Source organism: Trichosurus vulpecula, chromosome 3 (assembly GCF_011100635.1).
Source record: "Trichosurus vulpecula isolate mTriVul1 chromosome 3, mTriVul1.pri, whole genome shotgun sequence".
NCBI classification, from domain to species: Eukaryota; Metazoa; Chordata; class Mammalia; order Diprotodontia; family Phalangeridae; genus Trichosurus; species Trichosurus vulpecula.
In genome coordinates this window covers 209,009,054-209,032,444 of record NC_050575.1, presented here as the reverse complement: position 1 = coordinate 209,032,444, position 23,391 = coordinate 209,009,054, and the positions used below count along the sequence as shown (strand labels likewise).

At 35.3% G+C, this 23,391-nt stretch overlaps 1 protein-coding gene across 7 annotated transcripts in view; it reads left to right on the top strand.

Moving 5' to 3' along the window:
- DTNB (dystrobrevin beta) overlaps nt 1-23,391 on the top strand; it is a 351,017-nt gene that overhangs the window by 25,085 nt on the left and 302,541 nt on the right. For all 7 annotated transcript variants that reach the window (XM_036750795.1, XM_036750793.1, XM_036750796.1 and 4 more), the window contains one exon: nt 17,256-17,336. In XM_036750795.1, the coding sequence (XP_036606690.1) occupies nt 17,256-17,336 (81 nt within the window). The remainder of the gene's footprint in view (nt 1-17,255; nt 17,337-23,391) is intronic.

Here is a 23,391-nt window from a genome sequence, read left to right as displayed (position 1 = left end):
CTCCAGGGCCGGTGCTCTACTCACTGTGCTACCTAGCTGCCCCTATTGAATTGATTTTTAATCCATAATTATCTTAGCTGTAGTACCCATAGCTTTTCTTCTTTCTACTAGAAACATATTTATCAATGGTGTTTAATGTCAATCAGTCAATCATACTGCAAGCATTAATTACCAACTTTGCTCCAAGCACTCTTCTTTAGTTGCTGGGTATACAAAGACAAAAATGAAATAGCCCTTGCCCTCAATGAGCTTATATTCTGTAAGGTGGGGGGAACAATATGTTCAAAACCCTGTACATCTAAGTAGATACAAAATATATACAAAGTAAATACTAGTTAATTTTAAGGGATGCTACTGGTAGCTGAAGGGAGCAATAAAGGTCTCATTTAGAAGGCAGTATATGAGCAGAGCTTTTTTTAAGAAATAAATTATTATTAATATCTTTGTTTTTACATTGCTTGAATTTCCTCTTATACTTCTTTCCCTCCTCACTCCAAAAGAGCCATCCCTTTTAACAAAGAATTTTTTTAAAAAGAAAAAAGAGGAAGATGAGAAAGAAATCAGCAAAACCAGTAATACATTGAAAAAATTGTATTAAAAAATGCAACGTTCCACACGCATGGATCTCTACCTTTGCAAAAAAAAAATGAGGGAGAAAGTGTTGTCTCATATCTCTTCTGTAGGGAGAAGTTTATAATTTTAAAATTTGTTACATTCATTTTTGATTGTTTATGGTGATTTTTTTCCATTTATGTTGTTGTAGTCACTGTGAATATTATATTCTTGGTTCTGCTTATTTCACTTTACATCAGTTCATATAAGTCTTTCCATGTTCTGTATTCATCACATTTTTTGGTTCTTACAGCACAGTAATATTTCTTTACATTCTTATATCCCAGTTTCTTTAACCATTCCCTAATCAGTGTTCATGTATTTTGCTTTCAGTTTTTACTACCACCAAAAGTATTGAACTGAACTTTGAAAGGAATCTAGAGATTCTAAAAGGTAGAGATGAAGATGCATTCCAGGCATGGGAGACACCCTGAGCAAAGTCTTGAAATATGATATTCCAGAAAGCAAATGAGCTAGGAGTACAACCAAGAACCTAACAAAATTGAGTACAGTCTTCCAGGGGAAGAAATGGATATTTAATGAAATTTAGGACTTTCAAGCATTCCTGTTAAGAAGACTAGAGATGAATAGAAAATTTGACTTTCAAATGCAAGACTCAAGAGAAGCAGAAAAAGGCAGATGTGTAAGAGAAATCATAAGAGACTCAGTAAGGTTAAACTGTAAACAGTCCTATGGGGGAAGATAATAAATATACACCAAAGAACTTTTTCATTATTAGAGCAGTCAGAAGGAGTCTACATAGGGAAAGGGCATGAGTGTGAGTTAGTTATGTTGGGATGATCTAAAAAAAATTGATGGGTGAGAAAGAAGGATGCACTGGAAGAAGGGGGAAGGGAGAGAAAGAATAGGCGGAATTATCTCATATAAAAGAGGTGCACGAAGAAGAGCATTTACAAGGGAAGATGGGTGATGGTGAATGATGCTTGAACCTTACTCATCAGAATTGACTCAAAGAGGCAATAATATACACAGTTAGTTGGGTATAAAAATATATCTTATTCTCTGGGGAAGTAAGAGGGGAAGGGGATAAGAGAAGGGATGAGATTGATAAAAGGGAGGGCAGATTAAGGGTGTCAGAGGTAAAAAACAAAACAGATTTTAGAGGAGGAACAAGGTAAAAAGAGAAAGAAGGATAAGCAGAAGAAAATAGGATGCAAGGAAATACATAGTAATCATATAACTTTGAATTGTGAATGTGATGAATTCACCCTTAAAATGGAAGCAGAGGGCAGAATAGATTAGAAACCAGACTCCAACAATATGTTTTTTTTTTTTTAACTACAAGAAACACACTTGAAACAGAGATACACAGAGAGTTAAAATAAAGGGCTTGAGCAGAATCTTTTATGTTTCAGACTGAAATAAAAAAAGGCAGAAATAGTAATCATGATCTCAGGCAAAGCAAAGGCAAAAATAGACCTAATTAAAAGAGATCATCAAGGAAACTACATTTTGCCAAAACATACCATAGACAATGAAGTAATATCAGTACTAAACATGCACCAAATGGCATAGCATCCAAATTCTTAAAGGAAAAGTTAAGGAAGAAATAGATATTAAAATTGTACTATTGGGGAACCTTAACTTTCCCTTCTCAGAGCTAGATAAATCTAACCTTAAAATAAATAAGAAAGTAGTTAAGGAGAAAAATGTAATTTTAGAAAAGTTAGATATGAGAGACCTCTGGAGAAAATTTAATGAGAATATAAAGGAATATACCTTTTTCTCAGATGTACATGACACCTCACAAAAAATGACTATGTTTTGGGGCATAAAAACCTCACAAATAATTGCAGAAAAGCAGAAATTATAAATGTACCCTTTTATATTCAATAGGGGGCCATGGAAGCATAGATTAAAAATTCATTGGAAACTAAATAATCTAATCCTAAAGAAGGAGTAGGTCAAAGAACAAATTGTAGAAACAATCAATAATTTCATTAAAGATAATGACAACAAAGACAGCATTGTAAAATTTGTGGGATGTAGACAAAGCAGTAGTTAAGAGAAAATTTATATCTATAAATGCATACATCAATAAAAGAGATAAAGAGCAGATCAATGAGTTAGGCATGTAACTAAATCTAGCAAAAGAACAAATTAAAAATCCTCAATTAAACACCAAAATGGAAATCCTGAAAATCAAAGGAGAGAGTAATAAAACTGAAAGTAAAAAACCCAGATATTGAGCTAAAAATAAGATTAGGACCTAGAGGTGATTTTATGAAAAAAACAAAACCCAACCAAATAGATAAGCCTTTTGTTAATTTGATTTTTTAAATAGAATAAAACCAAATTACCAGTATCGAAAATGAAGAGGTGAAGAATGAATGAAGATGAAATCAAAGCAATTATTAGGGGTTATTTTGCCAATTATGTTCCAGTGTAAGTGAAATGAATGAATATTTACAAAAATATATATATCACCCAGATTAACAGGAGAGGCCATAGAATATTTAAATAATCCTGTCTTAGAAAAAGAAATTGAACAAATCATCATTAAGCTCCCTAAGAAAAAGTTTCCGAGACCAGATGGATTCACAAGTGAATTCTACTAAACATTTAAGGAATAATTAATCCTAATACTATATAAACTATTTGAAAAATAGGCAAAAAAAGTTCTTACAAATTCCTTTTATGATGGAAATATCAACCATTTGGAAAAATAGGTAAAGGAGTCCTAATTCCTTCTATGACACAAATGTAGTTTTGATACCTAAACCAGAGAGAACAAAAACAGAGAAAGAGAGTAGGCTAATTTCCCTAATGAATATTGATGGTAAAAATTTTAAATAAAATATTAGCAAGTAGATTACAGCAATATATCACAAAGTTGATATACTATAACCAGGTGGGATTTATGCTAGGATTGTAGGGCTGGTTCAACATTAGGAAAACTATAAGTATAATCAACTATATCAGTAACAAAAACAACAAAAATAGTATCAACAATTGCAAAAAAAAAAAACCCCTTTGACAAATATAACACCCATTCCTGTTTAAAAAAAATACTAGAAATCATAGGAATCAATGGAGCCTTTCTTAAAATGATAAGTAGAATCTATCCAAAACCAGGAATAAACATTATCTATAATGAGGCTGAACTTGAAGCCTTCCTAATAAGATTGGGAGTGAAGCAACGATGTCCATTATCACTACTATTATTCAATATTTGTACAAGAAATGCTAGCTATAGTGATAAGACAAGAAAAATAAATTGAAGGAATAAAAACAGGCAATGAGAGAAAAAAAAACTATCACTTTTTGCAGATGATATGATATTATACTGTAAGAACCCTAGAGAATCAATGAAAAAATTAACTGAAACAATTAACAATTTTAGCAAAATTGCAGGATGTAAAATGAACCCACACAAATCATCAACATTTCTATATCCTACCAACAAAATCCAGCAGGAAGCATAGAAAGTGAAATTCCATTTAAAATAATTCCAGACAATATAAAGTACTTGTGAGTCTACCTGCTAAGATGAATCCAGGTACTATATGAACACAATTACAAAACAATTTTCACATAAATAAAGACAGGTCTAAATGGAGAAATACAAATTGCTCATGGGTAGGCTGAACCAATCTGATAAAAATGGCAATTCTACCAAAATTAATTTACTTATTCAGTGGCATACCAACCAAACTACCATAAATTTATTTTATATAGCTAGAAAAGATAGCAAAAATCATCTACAAGAAAATAAGTTCAAGAATATCAAGGAATCAATGAAAAGAGATGTGAAGGAAAGTGGCCTAGCAGTACCAGATTACAAAGAAGTAATCATCAAAACAATCTGGTACTGGGTAAGAAATATAGTGGGGGATCAGTGGAATAGATTAGGTACCCAATACACAGTAGTTAGTGATCATAAATAATCTTATTTGATAATCTCCAAGATCCAAGCTTTTGGGGCAAGAACTCTCTATTTGACAAAAATTGCTAGGAAGAGTAGAAAGCAGAAACTAGGCATAGACCATCATCTCATACCATATACCAACATAGGGTCCAAATGGCTAAATGATTTAGACACAGAGTGATAGATGACATCATAAGTAAATTAGTGGAGCATGGAAAAAATGTGTCTACTATCTATATCTGTGTATAAGGAAAGAGTTTATGACCAAACAAGAGATAGAGAAGATCATAGGAAGTAAAATTTTGATCATATGAAATTGCAAATTTTTTTTTGCATAATCAAAGCCAACGCAACCAAAATTAGAAGGAAATCAAGAAACTAGGGAAAAAATGCAGAAAGTTTCTGTGATAAAGGCTTCATTTTTTTCAGATATATAGGGAACTGAGCCAAATTTATAAAAAATAAGAGCTTTTCCTCAGTTGATAAATGGTCAAAGGATATAAACTGGCAGTTCTCAGGAGAAGGAATCAAACTTATCAATAGTCAGGAAAAAATGCTCCAAATCACTATTGATTAGAGAAATTCAAATTAAGTAATTCTGAGGTGCCACTTCATATCTAATAGATTGGCCACCATGTCAGAAAAGAAAAATGATAAATGCTGGAGGGTATGTCAAAAATAGACTAATATACCATTGGTAGAGTAGTGAACTGGTCCAGCTATTCTGTAGAACAATTTGCAACTATGGCCAAAGGCATAGAAAACTATATCCTTTGACCCAGCAATACCACTGCTAGATCTATATCCCAAAGAGAGCAAATAAAAGGGAAAGGGACCCATTTTTACAAAAAATATTTATTGCAGCTCTTTTTTGTGTGTTGTCAAAGAACTGTAAATTGAGGGGATACACATTAGTTGGGGAATGATTGAACAAGTTATGGTATATGAGTGTGATGGAATACTATTGTGCTATAAGAAATGACAAGAGGGATGGTTTCAGAAAACCTGAGAAGACTTACAAGAACTGATGTACAATAAAGTAAACTTCCAGGTGAACCTCGTACACAGTAAGAGCAACATTGTAATGATGATCCACTGTGAAAGACTTAGCTACTCTAATCAAGACAACAATCCAAAACAGTTCCCATGACGAAGGACCCATGACAAACAATGCTATCTACCTCTTGAGAGAGAGAACTAATGAACTCTGAGTACACATTGAAGCATAGTTTTTTCACTTACTTTTTCTTTTCTTTTTTTTTTTTGCAATATGACTAATGTGGAAATATGTTTTTCATGATTTCACATGTAAGATTAATATGATATTGCTTACCTTCTCAATGGGTGGAGAAGGGACTAGAGGGAGGGAGAGAGAATTTGGAACTCAAAATTTTTAAAAAAAACAATGTCAAAAAAAGACAGCAACTAATTGGATATGTTGGATAAGGGAAGTTGAGGAAGTCTTCAGGGTTCTGACCCTGGGAAAGGATGTTGGTACTCTTGGCACTAATTAGGAAATTTCAAACAGAGAGGCATGGATTTTGGGAAAAAGATGAATTCTAAATTGAATTTAAGATATCTATGGGCTAGCCATTGAGAAATGTCCAGTAGGCAGTTAGTGGTGTTGGCCTTGAGATTACAATTGAATATATAAACTTGAGAGTTGTCCGAGTAGAAATGAAGAGTAAACCTGTGGGATGTAATCAGATTACCAAAAGAGAAAATGTAGAAAGAGAGAAGAGGTCTAAGACAGAGCTTAGGATATACCCTTAGGAGTGGTATAGATTGTAATCTTTCAACAGAGACTGAGCAGGGGTGGCCACACTGGTTGGAGGAAAACAAGTGAAAGCAGTGTCACACATTCCCGAAGGAAAGGGTAATCAATAGGGTCAGAATACTGCAGAGAAACAAAGAACGATGAATTCTGAGAAACAGCCATTATATTTGGTGATTGGGGGATTTGTAGATAATACGGACTGATTCTGAGTCAGAATATATGTATGTATGTATATATGTGCACGTATGTGCATGCATACATACATACGTGTGTGTGTGTGTATATACTAAATGTTAAGACAGCTTTGTTAACATTGTAGGGAGAGATAGACTTGGTGGAAAATCACTATTTTGTGATTTTGTGTTTTTTATAATACATATTTGAAAGGAGTAATTAGAAGTAAAGAGGAGTAATATTACAGGGATTTTTGCTTATCACAGGAACTTTGTAGTAACTGTCTCTTTCTAGGTGAGGAACTGGCTGCTTTCTAAGAGAATGAGTTTCTTTAGAGCTATCAAGCATAGGCTAAATGATCATTTTGAGGGATATTGAAGGGCAGCTAGGTAGGCAAGGGCAGCTAGGTGGCTCAGTGGATAAAGCACTGGCCCTGGAGTGAGAAGAACTTGGGTTCAAATCTGGTCTCAGATACTTACTTAGCTATGTGACCTTAGGCAAGTCACTTAACCCTGGTTGTCGCAAAAAAAAAAAAAGACAAGAAAAAGAACAATAAATAAACGCTCTGGATCTGTGATTTCATTAAAGAAAAATCCAGAGAAAGAACTGATGGACTGTGAATGCAGATCAAAGCATACTATTTTCACTTTATTCTTTTTGTGTGTATTTTTCCCTTTTCATCTGTTATTCTTTTACAACTATTAGTAATATGGAAATATGTTTTACATGATTGCCCATATATAACCTATATCAAATTGCATACTGTTTTAGGAGGAGGTGAGGGAGAGAGGGAGAAAAGTTTGGAACTCAAAATTTTATTAGAATGAATGCTAAATATTGTTTTATATATAATTGGAAAAAATGCTATTTTATAAAAGAGATATTGAAGGAGAGATTCCTATATTGTGTGAGATTTTGGAGTAAATGACCCTTAGTTACCTTGACATTCATATTTTAATATTCAAAGCAACATAAAATATATCATTGTTTTATGTTTTTTTATTCATAACTTGTGTGCTTGTGTTTTTGAAGGGGTTTTCCACAGCAAGAATGGTACTTGTAGTTTTTTCTGTCTTGTTGTTTTTGTATACTTGTACTTTTCTATACTTTTCTATACTTGTAGTTTTTTGTATCTTGTAGTTTTTGCTATTATCAGATTTATTCAACATGTTACATTTTAGGCTGCTAGGTGTCACAGTAGATAGAGTGTTAGGCCTGGAGTCAGGAAGACCTAAGTTCAAATTCAACCTAAGACACTTACTAGCCTTGTTGTTCCCAGGCAAGTCATTTAACACCCATTTGTCTCAGTTTCCTCATCTGTAAAATAGGGATAATAAGAGCACTTATCTCCCATAATTGTTGTGAGGATCAAATGAGATAATTGCAAATGACTTTACATGTTCCTAGTATATAGTACTATGTAAATTTTAGTTAATAATAATAAATCCCTATTAGGGTTAGGGCTAGAGTTAGGGGCTTGTAGGCAGGGACTTTTTGTTTCCTTTGCTTTTTCTTTGTATCCTCAACACTGAGCACAATGCCAGGCACATAGTAAGTGCTTAATAAATACTTATTGATTGATTATCAGTTTAACCAGGCATTGTGGTGCAGTGGAAAGAATGCTGGGTGTGGAGTTCTTGGGTTTCCTTGGGCAAGTGGAATGGGCTGCTTTAGGAGGTATTGGTCTTATTTGCGACTAAGCAAAGCAAAGGCTAGTTAACTGTTCTGCTACATTAGGTGAGGACTCCTTTTAGTTGTGGGATGGACTAGATTAGATGGATCCTTTTCAACTCTGAGATTCTTTGATTCCGTGATGCCACTTAACACCTTTGTGCCCTAGTTTTCTCATAAAACAAATGGGTTAGAATAGATGATTTAAGGTCTTCAGCACTGTTCTTGGCACATAGTTGGTGTTTAGTGAATGTGTGTTGACTGAGTCCAATTCCACATTTGTGAAAATGAGCACGTATCATTGTTAAGAAGAATCAAATCTATTTCTTGCTCAAGATTTTGCATTGGGGTCATTTTTTTTTCCAGCAGCAGCGTAGTATTGTAGTGGATTGAGAGCTGTCCTTAGAATTAGGAAGATCTGGGTTCAAGCTCTACTTCTGACATCCAGGCAGTTTGACTCTCATCAAGTCACTTAACTGTTCAGAATCTCAGGCAACTTTCAAAGATTCTCAAGTTGCATAGTATATGCTGATTTGTATTGCAAGAGAGAATTCTCCACTGAGAGTTCCCGAAATGAGTGAATAAAAAACAAAATTTTAAAGAAAGAAAATTTATTCCTCTGGTAAAAGAAAATAATTGTTCATATCATGTTTATATTTATAAATGGTACATATGGAATTATAATTGTTAAATGTCCACACCATTTATATAGATATAGGTTTTAATGTAGCGTTTATTGGGCAAAACATTTCTTATTACAAAGGCCATTTCATACTGCACTAAAAAATGGAGGCATCTTTGAGACAAACTGGTGATGTGAATGAATCTGACTTTGAACAAGTAGGGACTCCTTCCTGATGTAGAAATAATAGGAAGCTGGTGAATAAGTGATTTTGCATTCTGCCTTAGAATTTGTTATAAATAAGGAAAGAAATGTTAGACTTAGAACCTAGATTGGGGGAGAGGAGATCTTAAGGAATTCTTTTGATAGCTAAGATCCCATGGTCTCAAATCCTACAGGGGAATTTGGCCCCTGACAAATGGGGGATGCTTCCAAGAATGAAATTTTGAGAACATAAACATAAATCATTACATTAGGGGTAAACAAAACTGGTGGTGAGGTTCTTTTAACCTAACTGGGCTGGGCCTCGGACAATAGATATAGCTTAGACAAAAAGGTTTTTTAGTTTGGTAGATTCCATCAGAGCTTGTATTCTGCTGAAATTGCCTTGGGGAATACAGAGGAAGGGCTGTCTAAAGATACTGTTGTTGATGCATAAGAAACTCTCAGTTAACTTAGACTTTAAAAAAGAACATCTATAGTAGATGGAATACAAGAATAAGTAACTGAGGATGAATACAAAACAGCATAGTTATCTAAGAAGAGTGTTAGGATTAATAAAGTTCAGAGAAACCTGCAGTTGGTGATGAATGTGAAGGCCAACTAAAAAAAATTTTTTTTAATTTGGAGAAAGTAGAAGATCACTGAAGGAATTGTTCTAGATGGGTGAGAGGATGATAATATTTGATAGAGGAAACTCTTTAATTCTTTTTAGTTTCTGTTTTATCAAATGGGGAAAAATGACTAGGAATTATACAACAAATTGTTAACCAAGAATTGAAACCCACTGTAAGGGAGGAGATGGTAAGAGAATATTTAGCTGTCCTCAACGAGTTAGTCACCAGGCACAAACTACATCCAGATGATCTGAAAGAACATATGGCTATGATTGCAGAGTTGCTCTCAGTAGTCTCTGAAAAATATGGAGAATGTGAGCATTTCTATAGGATAGGAAATGGACAAATATTGTCCCAGTTTTCACAAAGGAGAAGATGGATTTTTCAGACTGAAGGTTGGTAAGTTTAACTTCTATTCCTGGCACAAAGAAATATCTCTTTGTTTTTGACATCTGATTTTCAATGCTCAGTACAGTAGCTGGCACATAGTAGGATTAATAAGTGCTTATTGACTTGACTTTCATCAATGTAGGGAGATCCTTTCGAGAAATATCCTACAACTGGGCTTATTGGCAAGGGTTGTGTGTTTTATGGCCCTAGAGAGTTGCCTGGGGCACAGAGTTTAAATGGCTTTCTCAGAATCATACAAAGAGAGAGTATGTGTGGCAGAAGCAGGATTTGAACCCAGATTTTACTGTTACTGAAACTGATTCTCTATCCGCAAAGCTGTGTTGCTATGGAAATTTTTTTAGAATGCATTATTGAAGATTGTGAATACTTAGTGCCTATTTCACAGAATCATTATTAGATTTACATAAGATAAGATGCTTTGCAGATTTTACTATATTGTTACTGTTTAGAAAGTGAAGTGGTGATAACTAAAAAGCTAATATAGATCATATCAGGTAGCAAGTTAATCACTATATAAAAAAAAAGGTTGTCCTAACTTATTGTGGGCTCAGCAAAGAGCAGATTTTTTTTTGTTTGGAAAATGTAGATGTCTCTTGAATTCCCTAAAATTTAAATCAGTAGCTATAACATGAGAGATATGACATGTCAGTTCCCATTATCCATACTGAAAGCACTATTCACTAATCATTGCAAATAAAGATGAGCTGCGCTAGTAAAAATTCCCAGGACAAAGAAATGAGGAAACATAGGAATCCAAATAAACTGAATTTCAGGAAGATGGTTATTTTATAATCAAGTAATTGGAACAGGTACTAGAAAACAAGCTTTCTTCTATTCATATAGATCGTAAGATGGCTCTAGAAAACTAAAAACCATTCTCTATGACGATGAAAAGCAATTTCTATAAAGTCTTAAATATGATTTTCACATATTTATATTTGATTATGCCTACAAAAACATGGGCTTTTTAATTGAGAGAAGTTTGCTTATTACCTGAATTGGAGCTGTTTTGGAACAAAATGGATAAGTTAGAATTTTTTTTTTAGAGAAACATTATCTAGATTTTTCTAAATGTGCAGTGTGTTCTATCTAAGCCCCATATATTAGTGGCCTAGAAATTTGGACTATTTTGCTTTGGAAAGTTTTGAACTAGAATTGGTCAGATTTAATTGCCTTTAATATGACACTTCAATATTCTGTAGTTCTCATGATCATATGTCAATATGTCTTGGATCTGTGTAGGTTACACAATCTTTTTATGATTGAATATGGTCTCCTGTGGTTGCTTTGCTCCCCTCCATCCAGGCAGGATATAAATTCAGTCCTACCAGACTTAGTCTAGCACTCTAGCCATCATGCCATACTATCTTGGTATTTGTTTTTAGGAAAGGTATTTGTTTTTTAGGAAAGTGTTTTATTAAAATATGATGCTAGATATTGAAACTGTTGGCATTTATCTATTTGTGAATCATTTGTTGCTCAGAGAAGTTTGCTTGATTTCTTTCCAAATTGTGTTGCTTTAAGCACTTACCAAAAAAATAAAGATTTATTTTTGTTGCTCTTTGGGACAATACCATTTTTACAAACAAGTGTGAATAAAAGAAGTTAGGATCATTCAAATACATGCGGAATGGATATTTCAAGAGAACCAATTAAGGGGAAAAATCAGCTCTGGGTTAGATAATATTTTGATTTTTGTTAGTAATGTAAATTCAGCATAGAAAATGGACTGAGAACCATTGGCTTCTTTCAATACAGAAATTACATATCATGGAATTAGAAATCCCTTTTTATACTTCTGTTCTGGCAGTAGTATCATGCTGAAGTTGCTATAATAAAAACTAATTTTAAAATTCAAGTCATCAAACATTTATTAAATACTTTGTTTCAGGTTACTGTGTTAACATTGGGGGTTCCTGCACTCTTGGAATTTATAGTCTAGTGTAAGAAAAAAGGCAAACACAGGTATGCAACGTCACATAAATTCATTAGAGTTTTGTGAAACAACGTTCTTTAAGAGATAGAAAAGGAAAAGTCATTTTCTGTTGAAAGAATCTGAATATGCTTTCTTGTGGTGATGGTATTTAAATAGGGTTCTAAAGGAGGAGTATGAATTGAGTAGATGAAGAGAGAGGACATTCTAGGTTTAGGGATGATTATTAAGCACTTACTACGTGTGAGGCATTATACTAGGAATACAATAAAACAGGAAAAAAAGATAGTTCTGTCCCTAAAGGAGAAAAAGTGACCTGTGGGGTAATCTTTGGAAGGCGCACTCTAGCAAAAGCAGAGGGGTTAAACTTAACCAGGAGAAGGCTGCCTTATCCTTTGAGACTAGAACAAAAGATGGGCAAAGAATGTGGGAAGAGAGAGGAGGCAGTTTGTCTGGCGTATGGAGTGTGTGGAGGGTAATAATATAAGAGACTAGAAACATAAATTAGTACTAGGTTATAGAATATCTTGAAAACTGGGCAGAAGAATTTGAATTTCACTCAGCAGTCAAAAGGAAGCATTTGTATTTTTTAAGTAGAAGACCAGATAGGTGTGAAAGAAAAATTATTTTCGCAGTAGCTCATATATGGATGTATATATGTAGGGAGGGGAAGAAAGAGGAGGGGATTGGAAAATGAATAGGTCATAATTAAGGCCTAAACTGGGTTGGTTGACATCAAGAAGAGATGTTTAAAATTTTATTTTATGTTATTAAATAAGTTTTTATTGATGTATTCTGTTTTTTTATATCATCATAGGTGTCCCCAGTATCTTTCCCCTTCCCCACCCTAGAGAGCCATCCCACATAACAAACCATTTTTTAAAGAAGAAAAGAAATCAACACAACTGACTGATAGTTTGACAAAATACTAATGCTTATGTAATATGCAACAACTGTGGCCCTCTCACCTCCATGAATAGGTGGGTTTAGGGTGTTTCCTCATACTTTTTCATTGGAGTCATAGTTGACCTTTTTAATTTTGCTGCATTCACTTTTGATTTTTTGGTGTGTGGTTGTTCTTTCCAGTTACATTGTAATTGCTATGTATATTGTTTTCTTGTCTCTGCTTGCTTCACTCTGTATCAGTTCTTTTAGATTTTTCTATGCTTCTCTGAGTTTATTGCATCGTTTCTTTTTTTTAAATTAAAAAAATTTTTTTTGTTTATCCTTGTTTAGTTCTTTTTTTTTTTTTGGCAGGGCAGTTGGGGTTAAGTGACTTGCCCAGGGTCGCACAGCTAGTACGTGTCAAGTGTCTGTGGCCAGATTTGAATTCAGGACCTCCAGGGCTGGTGCTCTACTCACTGTGCCACCTAGCTGCCCCTGTTGATTTTTTTAAAAAGAAATTTTAATACCTTGCCCCCGCATCATTTCTTAAAGCACAGTAATATTCCATTTCATTCATATACCACAATTTGTTTAGCCATTACCCAGTCACTGGGCATCTACTTCGTTTCCATTTTTTTTGCTATCAGAAAAAGTGCTGTTATAAATATTTTGGTGAAGATGGGGACTTTCCTGATGACTTCCTCAGAGTATAAGTTCAGCAATAGAGTATCTGGTTCAAAGGGTATGTCATTTTATTTGCATAATTCCAAATTGCTTTCCAAAATGGTTGTACCATTTCACAGCTACACCAACAATGTATTAGTGCGCTTATCATTCCACAGCCCTTTGCAACATTAAGTATTGCTATTTTTTGGTATTTTTGCCAATTTGTAGGGTGTGAAGAGAAACTTCAGAATTATATTGCTGTGAATTTCTCTCATTATTAATGATGTGGAGCATTCTTTCATTTGTGTAAATACTTTGCAATTCTTCTTTTGAGACCTGTTTGTTCATATCCTTTGACCACTTTTCTATTGGGGAGTGGCTATTAATCATATATACATACATACATATATTTAATAATTGCTTATATATCTGGAATACCAAACTCTTATCAGAGAATTTGATACAAAGATTTTTTTTGCCCATTTGACTGGAGCAGTGGTGTCAAACTCAAATAGAAATGAATTACTTCAGGCAGCATATTGACTTTAAAAAAACCAAATATTAACATTATCTATTTTGTATTGTATTTTTATTTATTTTGTTAAACATTTCCCAATTACATTTCAATCTGGTCTGGCCCATTTGGGAATTTTTGAGAAATATTGTAGAGATGGATTTAAAAGGACTTGATAACTCTCTGAGGGCAGCTGGGTGGCACAGTGGATAGGGTACCAGGCTTGGAATCAGGAAATCTTATCTTCCTGAGGTCAGATCCAGCCACAGATACTTACTAGCTGAATGACCTTGGGTAAGTCACTGAATGCGGTTTGCCTCAGTTTCCTCATCTGCAAAATGAGCTGGAGAAGGAAATGGCAAACCACTCCAGTATCTTTGCCAAGGAAACGCCCAAAAGGGTCATGAAAAATCGGACAGTGGTGAAATGACTGAACAGCAACTATCTGTGATATGGAAAGGAAAGCATTAAAGTTAATCTGAAGATTTCAAATAGGGATTTGGGTGGAGTTAAAGTTCAATTTGAGTTGTTAATATAATATGGTAGCCCAAAAAGCCCATACATTTTTGAACTGCATTAAGAGAGGCATATCTTCTTGAAATAAGGTGATCATAGTCTCTTGCTCTTGTTGTTTGTCCTTTATTTTTGAATAGGACTAGTGACATCACAGGGGGATGCCATGACTTGTGGGTGAATTGGACTTAAGTGAGGCAGAATTTCACAAAGTTGTCAGCCTCACTTTCTTTTCCAGAGTCATCAAAGTCCGATGGCAAGATAAAAGTCAGGATAACTGGTGTTAACTCAGGACACAGTGGATAACCTTGGTGTCTTTGATGTTTGACCAAGATCTAAGTGATCCACAGTGTCTGCTTTAGCCACCTTCATGGTCATTGGAACAAATTGTTCTCATCTGCCTTTTCCATTGGAGGAAGTCTTTACATGTTCAGGGTTATGCTGTATGAGAATCAGTGGAAGGAAATGGGGTGGTTAGCCTGTAGAAGAGAAAAATCAAGGAGAACTTGATACCTGTCTTAAAGTATTTGAAGGACTGTCATATGGAAGATAGATTAGACTTCGTTTTGATCCCAGGGAGCAAAACTAGGAGTAATGGATGGACATTGCAGGGGAGCAAATCTAGGCTTGATGTCAGGAAAAAAAGCTTTTTAGCAGTTAGAGCTATCCAAAAGTATAATAGGCAAAGGAAATGTGGGTTCCGCTTTACTGAAAGTCTACAAGCCATGGCTAAGTGACCAATTGTTGTATATATTGAATATGTTTTTTTGAGTATCTTAGGCTGCTGGTCACCTAGGTACTTTGTTTCTTTGAAATCCTTGGTTTCTTTGAAAAGAATGATATGCACATATAAAGCATTTTGGTATAGATTTTAGCCCCAAGAAGATTAAGTGAAAGCACAGAGCTACTGTGTGGAAGATTTGAATTTGAATTCTAGGTCTCCTGACTCATACAAACATTTGTTAAGTGCCTATTATGTATTTTCCAGTCCCTCAGAGAATAGGTAAATAAAGTTGAAAAATGGCATAGTCCCAGTTTGTCTTAGGAAGCTTATAATATTTTTTTAAAAATTACCATTTTTTGTTACATTGAACTGGACAAATATCAACAAATATGAGTGTTTTAATATACAAAGAACAGAAAAAGAGGATTGTACATTAAACTATGAATCCCTGTAACATGCAGATTTCATTTTTAAAAGAATAGTATACATTCACATTTATTTTAAAGCTGTAGTGCTGCTCTCTATCTCCTTGTTCTCCCTTCTATGTTATCTTCTGTGTATTTTTTTAAAATGAGGTTATAATCTAATAGTAGGCTGTCACTATGCTTAATTATGTGCTAAGTATGATGCAAGGTAGAATGTAATAAGTGCAAAGGAGTGATCCAGGAAAAATTTTGATACAGAGAAATCACCTTATGATTCTATGACATTCATTTAGTGGGAAGATCAGGGAATGCTCTATGAAAGAGCCTGTACCTAAGTGAGCCTTGAAGAAAGACAGAGATTTCAATAGGCCAAGTGCATGAAGGTCAGGAGGCAGCAGAGTACAAAAGAAACTAATTGGAGCGCCATACATAATAGTCTAGGGCAGCTAGATGATACAGTGGATGGAACGCCCAGCCTGGAGTCAAGCCTTAGACTCTTACTAGCTGTGTGATCCTGGGGAAGTCACTTAACCATGTTTGCCTTAGCTTTCTCATCTGCAAAATGAGCTGGAGAAGGAAATGGCAAACTACTCCAGTATCTTTGTCAAGAAAACCCCAAACAGGGTCATGAAAAGTTGGACACAACTGAAATGACTGAACAACAACAAAAATAATAGTCCAAGTATTTCCTTATGTGAAATAGGAAACCACTGAAGGTTTTTAAAATAGGGGAGTGACATGTTTAGACCTGTACATTAGGAAGCTTATTTTGGCAACTAAGAGAAAGCCAGATTGAAGAAGAGGTAAATTCGAGGCAGCAAGGCCAACTAGGAAGTAATTACAATAGAAAAGGTAAGAGAGGTCATTGGATGCAGTGTGAGGAAAGGCAGGTGTGAGAAATACTGTGAAGGTAAAAATCAAGAGATTTTGACCACTGATTGTAGGTAGGTATAAATTACTTAATTCCACAAATATATTGAGCACCTACTAAGCAAAAATAAAAGAATTTCTGTCCTCAGGGAGCTTAAGCATGAACGAAGCATCAAAGGTAATTCCAAAGTTATTTGTCTGGATGACTGGAAAGATGATGTTTCTCTACTTGCATCAAAGGTAATTCCAAAGTTATTTGTCTGGATGACTGGAAAGATGATGTTTCTCTACTTGAATAGAAATAAGATGTGTTGAAGGGAAGATGATGAGTTAAATTTTGCACATGTTGAACATAGAGGTGATGGTTAAAGTAGAAATGCCTAGGAAAATGTTGGAAAGACGGCATTCCTACTCCATATTTAAGTTACACATTAACACATACATAGAAACAGACACATATACACACTAACTTCAATACTGGTGTAATTCAAGATTTCACCTGCGTAGGTGCACTCTCCACCAGTGTAGTTCACCATTCTTCCCAGCTTACCAGGTCATCCTTGGATCACAGACTTTATTTTAACACTTAGTGAGTACGTGAAGTCTTGGTAGATTTTGTCACTTTCTGACATAACACTAAGGTTACCTCCACTCCATGAAGCATCGGAGTAGGATTTTGTTAAATGACTTGCATATATATATTTAATATAAATGTTTTGTTTTTGATTTCCAGGTGCTCAGAATTTTGATGTCATCAGACTATCAACATACCGGACAGCTTGCAAACTAAGATTTGTACAAAAAAGATGTAATCGTAAGTTATTTCTACTTGGTTTTTTTTGACATTGTGAGATCATGTGCAAATCTTTTTAGTGCCTATAATTATAATGTAAGGAATTTTAATGTGCTAGCAATGTTAGCTGTATTATTTATCTCTTATATATTTATGTTTTGTCTTTTCAATTGGATTGTAAACTTCTTAAGCATGAGTTTGGGTTTCACATTCTTTTGTATCTCTCACAGTAAACAGCATGATGCTTTGCCCCTTAATGGGTACTCAACCATTATTTGTTAGTTGTTTTTTTTGTCACATCAGCATACTTTAAATGGGAAAGATACATTTTTTGTTGTTTTTTAATGAAATGGGCTTGCCAAATTTACTCTGATTTTAAAACAATTTTTTGGTATTTTTGTCATCACCTTAATTTATCACCATCATTTCCCAATATATCTTCCCAGAGAAACATACCTTATAACAAAGAGAGGAAAAAAATTAAAAAAATACTTCAGCAAAGCTAACCAACACATCAAAAAGTTTGACATATGCCTTGTTGATCCCCACCTTTGCAAAGAAGTTGAGGGGCAAGGTTCTGTCCTGGGCCCTCTTTTCTTTTCCTTATATAGTATCTTCCTTGATGGTCTCATCAGCTTCCGTGGATTCTGCTATTACCTCTTTGCAATTGATATCCAGCCCTAGACTGTCTCCTGAGCTCTAGTCCTTCTCCATAAGCTGCCTTTTGGATTTTTCCAACTGATTTTATTGTAGGCATCTCAAACTCAATGTCTCCAATAGAAAACTCAGTGTCCTTCCCAGTGCTCCCAAAGTGATCGGTAAAATCACTAGATCACTCCCAACCTGGTCTGAGCTCTGCAGGTTCCTGATCTGGGTTTGTGTCTGAGCAATGGGCCTATGGACTTGCCCTGTTTGGAGTTTCAGTAGATTGCTGCTGGACTTAGTCACTATCAGCCAGCTGAAAAGCTCTGCTAGTTCAGAGGGACAGAACGTGATGTTTCCCCTTGGTCTGGGATTCCTGGCCTGGTTATTCTATAGCAGACTTCTTGCAGAGCTGGAAGCTGGATGTGAAGCTCTGTTCTGCTCTTGTGGTCACAAAGCTTTTGCTTGCTTCTGAACTTGCTCCTTTCAGTACACAGCCTTCTAACTGGGGAGAGGGTTAGTTTTCTAGGCTTGCAGGCTTTCTGAATTTGGCCTTGTTGTTGATTTCACCACAGAGGTTATTCCACTCACCCACTGGAATGTGTGCACACTTATAGACAACACAAAATCCAGTAGACCTGAAAGACAAACAGCTCTTGTTGTGAGAGAACTCAGCAGGTATTGCATCCAAATAGCAGCCCTGAATGAAACAAGGCTGGCAAATGAAGGTCAGTTTATGGAAATTGGAGGGTTCACAGAAGGGCTTGAGACCCTTTGGTTACCCTCAAACTGATTTAGCCCATTTGCTGAGACAGTTCACTAGGGTGTGGCTGCTGTGCATGCTACAGCTTCTTGGAGACACAGGTGAGAATTGGGTGGATCAGGTAGGCAGCAAAGATTTTTACAGCAAGTTTCTCTGATAAAGATCTCATTTCTCAAATATATACTGAGTATAGAACTGAGTCAAATTTATAAAAATAAAAGCCATTCCTCAATTGATAAATGCCCAAAGGATATAAAAGGGTTTTCAAGAGAAGAAATCAAAGCTAACTGTAGTCATATTAAAAATGCTCTAAATCACTATTGATTAGAGAAAGGCAAGTTAAAATGACTCTGAGGTACCACCTCACACCTATCAGAAATGACAAATGCCAGAGGGGATGCGAAAAATAGGTACACTAGTGAACTGTTGGTGGAGTAGTGAACTGGTCCAACCATTCTGGAGAATAATTTGGGCTATAAATCTCTGAATACCCTTTGACCCAGCAGTACCACTACTAGGTCTGTATTCCAAAGAGATCAAAGAAAAAGGAAAAGTGAAATATGGTTTTGTCATGTTTGTCAGTGCTTTCCATATTCAGCAAATCCAGACTGTCTTCTTGAAAAAAGTATCCATGGTCTCTAAACATGAATATTTGGAGCAATCTCCAAGCCTTTGTGGTCTTTCATGACTTAATCTGGAGCCATATATATGTATGTGTATATATACACACATATATATTTATATAGTCCACTCTCTTCCCTATTGTCTTTTTTTTGTAGTTAAAGTAAAGATCATCATAGTATACATTGATTTTGTGTAGTTCTTCATGAAATCTCTTTACTTCATCCACTATAGCCAATGTTAGTGAATAAGCTATAGTTTTCTTCATGAGGACTGCTCTCTTTGATGATCAGATAAATGAGTATCCTTTGAAATGATGGTTTATGTTGCCTTTGGGCTAAAGCTGAAATAAATGCCACCTCCTTTACATGAATCCCTGAGGAGATTCTGTCTGCCTTCCATCTTGTTATAACTTGCTTATGTCTTCTGGTTTTGTTTATCAGGATAATATTGATATGGACTTGTTTCATTCCCCTCCAGCAGAGTCATTGGACCAAGCTCTCATGTTCATTGTATGAAACAACCAAACTAAGTCTAGAGACAGTTTAAAAACTGAGGTCCTTGATACTCTCTCCCCATTTTCTATCCCTCTCCTATGGTCATTGCCAAAGCAGAAGAGGCCAACAGTACATTGCAGTTGAAAAGCGCAGTGAGAGGACCTGGGTTCAAATCCTGTCTTTGATACCTACTCCTTGTGTAGTCTTGGGCAAATCATTTGTCTTCTTTGGGCCCCCACTTTCCTCAGTTGTAAAGTCAGGGGATTGGACTAGATGACCTTTAAGAGCCCTTCTAGCTTTAGAGATGTGAGCCTGTCCCATTTAAGGGATGTTTATTTATTTATTTATTTTTCTGTTTTCCGTAGCTAGAGAATTCATCACCTTGTGGCTGCTGCTTATTAGTCTCTGTGTACTTAGACTGGTCTTTAGACAGTCTGTCTGTCTCTGGGATCCCTTTTCATGGGGCAAACTCCAAAGGCCTTTTAAAACTGTAAATTGCAGAGCATGAGGTAGATGGAAGGGTTCAAGCAGGGGTGGGGAATGTGCAGTCCCAAGGCCATATGTGGCCTTGTAGGTCCTTGGATGCAGCCGTTTGACTGAGTACAAGTTTTATAGAACAAATTCTATTATTAAGGGCATTTCTTCTATGGAGTTTGGATTCTGTCAAAGGGCTACACATGAGGACCTAGAGGACAACATGTGGCCTAGAGGCCACAAGTTCCCCACCCCTGAGTCCATTCCTTGTTCTTTGGAGAGAGACAGTGCTAGCAACCTCTAGGGACATAGTTAAAGTCCCTGAATGCTTCTTGCTTAGCTGCTAAGAGGGGGATGACCTTCCCAGGATAGTGTCAGAACTGGGGCTTCTCCAGTGAACTTCTTATCAAAGTTACTGATGTCTGTTGGACCTTTGATCCCAAGAATAAAGAGAGGTGGCAGCTGGTGGGCAAATAGTGTGCTCCAGTCCAGGGTCCTGAAGAATAGTTGCTTCCTAACATCCTCAGCATCCCATTCCCCAGAGCCCAGACATCTCTTTGAGTGCTGTCGAAACAACCTGCCAGTGGTTTCTGTGGAAAGGAACTGGGGTTAGCCGACCTCATTATTGACTATGCTGTCAAATACCTCCTCTTCATCATCTCCAGGGAATGGAGACTAGAATGTACTTCCTCCTCACTTTCTTTTATAATAATACCTAGTTTATTTTAAAGTACAGCTTGGATTAGGCCATGGGAAAAGACAAAAAAAAAATAGAAGTTGAATTTAGGTATCAGGACATTTCAGAAGGCAGGGGGTAAACTGGAATGCTTTGTGGCTGTTGGATGCCCTGACTGCGCCCTCTGGTGGTGTGTTCCTTCTATAGCAGGCTTGCTTTTGACTGGTCTGTTCCTCAAAGGGAACTGTCACATTTTGAGATTTACATAGTGACAAAGCAGAAGTAATCTTGTATCACTCACCTTATATAACATATAAGGGGTTCATTTCAGAGGCTCATTCTGGATTTTCTCAAGAAGTCTGAAATTCCATCCTCAATAAAACACAAAGGATTTATAGGCATTACAGGCAGAACTCTAGAGCAAGAGACCTAATCATTTGGTTATAGACCTGACATTGTAAACTGGTATGCACTATTCTTGAAGAAGCACTCTATGAGATGTGATACGTGCTTGTGAAACTCACCAGACCCACTGGTTAATACCTATTTTTGCTTTTCCACATTGAATAAATTTAGAACAAATATGTGTTGGAAGAAATCTGGAATGTTTCGTTAGAGATCTAGGTAGACAGCTGGAGGATTTGGAGTCACAGTTTTTTATTCTCATTTTAGATGATACTGAATTTGTAAGAGAGCACAATATAGAAAATGAATAGTTAGTGATATAGATGCCATCACAGAAATATCTGGTTTTCCATATGATATAGCTTTTGATACCAGGAAAATGGCTGAGGGAAAGAGTGTAAATCTTGAAGACTGGAAACAATATACATATTTGGCAGTAAGCTTGCTCACCTGATTGAGAAAGCTTTGAATTCTATTTAGTTTAGTTCTGTTTAGTTAGTTTAAAATCCCAAAACCACATTCAAAGAAGGACCACGTATGATATAGAAAACTTTAGCATAGACATGGGGTCCAGTAAGCTTTAGATGAAAATAACAAGAAAGATACTTGTAATAAATACTCATGGCTCCAAATGCCTATTTTCTTTTAGTACATTGGTATAAAGCAGCAAGACTAAATTAAAATTTTAAACACTGTAAAAAAGACATCATAGATATCACAGTACAATATATTACATGTATTATTAAAAGAATATATTAAATTAAGGAATAAATTTTTGGTGGTGGTAGAATGTATAGGGTGGTAGCTAGAAAAGCAGTGACTTTAGAATCAGAGGACCTGGGTTCAAGTCCTGTTTTTGATGCTTATTACTTGTATGACCTTGGGCAAGTCACTTAAGCTTTATGATCCTCATTTTCTTTATCTGTAAAATGAAGAGTTTGTATTAGGACTCTAAAGTCCTTTAAATATCCTAGGATCATAGATTGTGGAGTTGGAAGAGACCTCATGTTTCATCTGATTTCCATATTTCGTGTTTCATATAATTTATATTTATATAATTCACATTAATTTAATTCATATAATTCACACTAAAGATGAAAGCTAAGATGAAAGTTCTTCTTCGATAGTTTAGTTGGTTTTGATTCTGAATACTGAGAATGTTAACAAAAAAGTATCCTGGAGGCATAATGTATGACATATTGCTAAAAAGTTTACACAGATAGATTATTTAAAATATTAAATATTTGAATTCTTATTCTTTTGTTTTATAAACCTAAACATGTTATATCAAAATTATCTTTGGTTAGTTTTTTATTGTTTTCTAAATTTTTAAGTTTAAAAATAATTTATTTGTATTTTAAAATTTTTATTGATATCTTTTAAAAATCATTTGTTTTATTCAACCAGAATCCACCTTCTCATCCTTCTACCCTGAGCCCCTGCCCTCAATTGTGAATACAAGAAAAATATAATCAAAGCAACTTTCCACATTGGTTATGTTCAAAAAACATTTGTCTCATTATGTATTCTGAGTTCTTCACCTCTTTTAGGAGGCAGATAGCGATGTTTCATCATTAGTCTTTTGGAATTGTGATTATTATGCTGATAAGAGTTCAGCACGATAGCATTCCATCACGTCTATGAACAATAACTTGTTTGTTGATCCTCCAATTTATAGATAGCCTCTCAGATTTGCATTCTTTGTCACCTCAAAAAGAGCCATATATATGTATATAGATATAGATATATTTTTTACATAGTGTTTGTTTTGCTTAGGACTCATCCTTCCATTAATCTACCCTTCTAATTCCCCCTCTGCTTTTCTCCCCTTTCCCTTCTATTTTCTTGTTGAGTGAAATATGTTTCTGTACCTATGTCTGTATATTCCTTTTGTTGACCAGATGAGAGGGAGGTTCAAATGTCAGCCACCCCCCTCCTGCTCTCTCCCCCTTGTTTATAGAGGTGTCTTGTTGGGCACCATGATTATGTGAGATAATT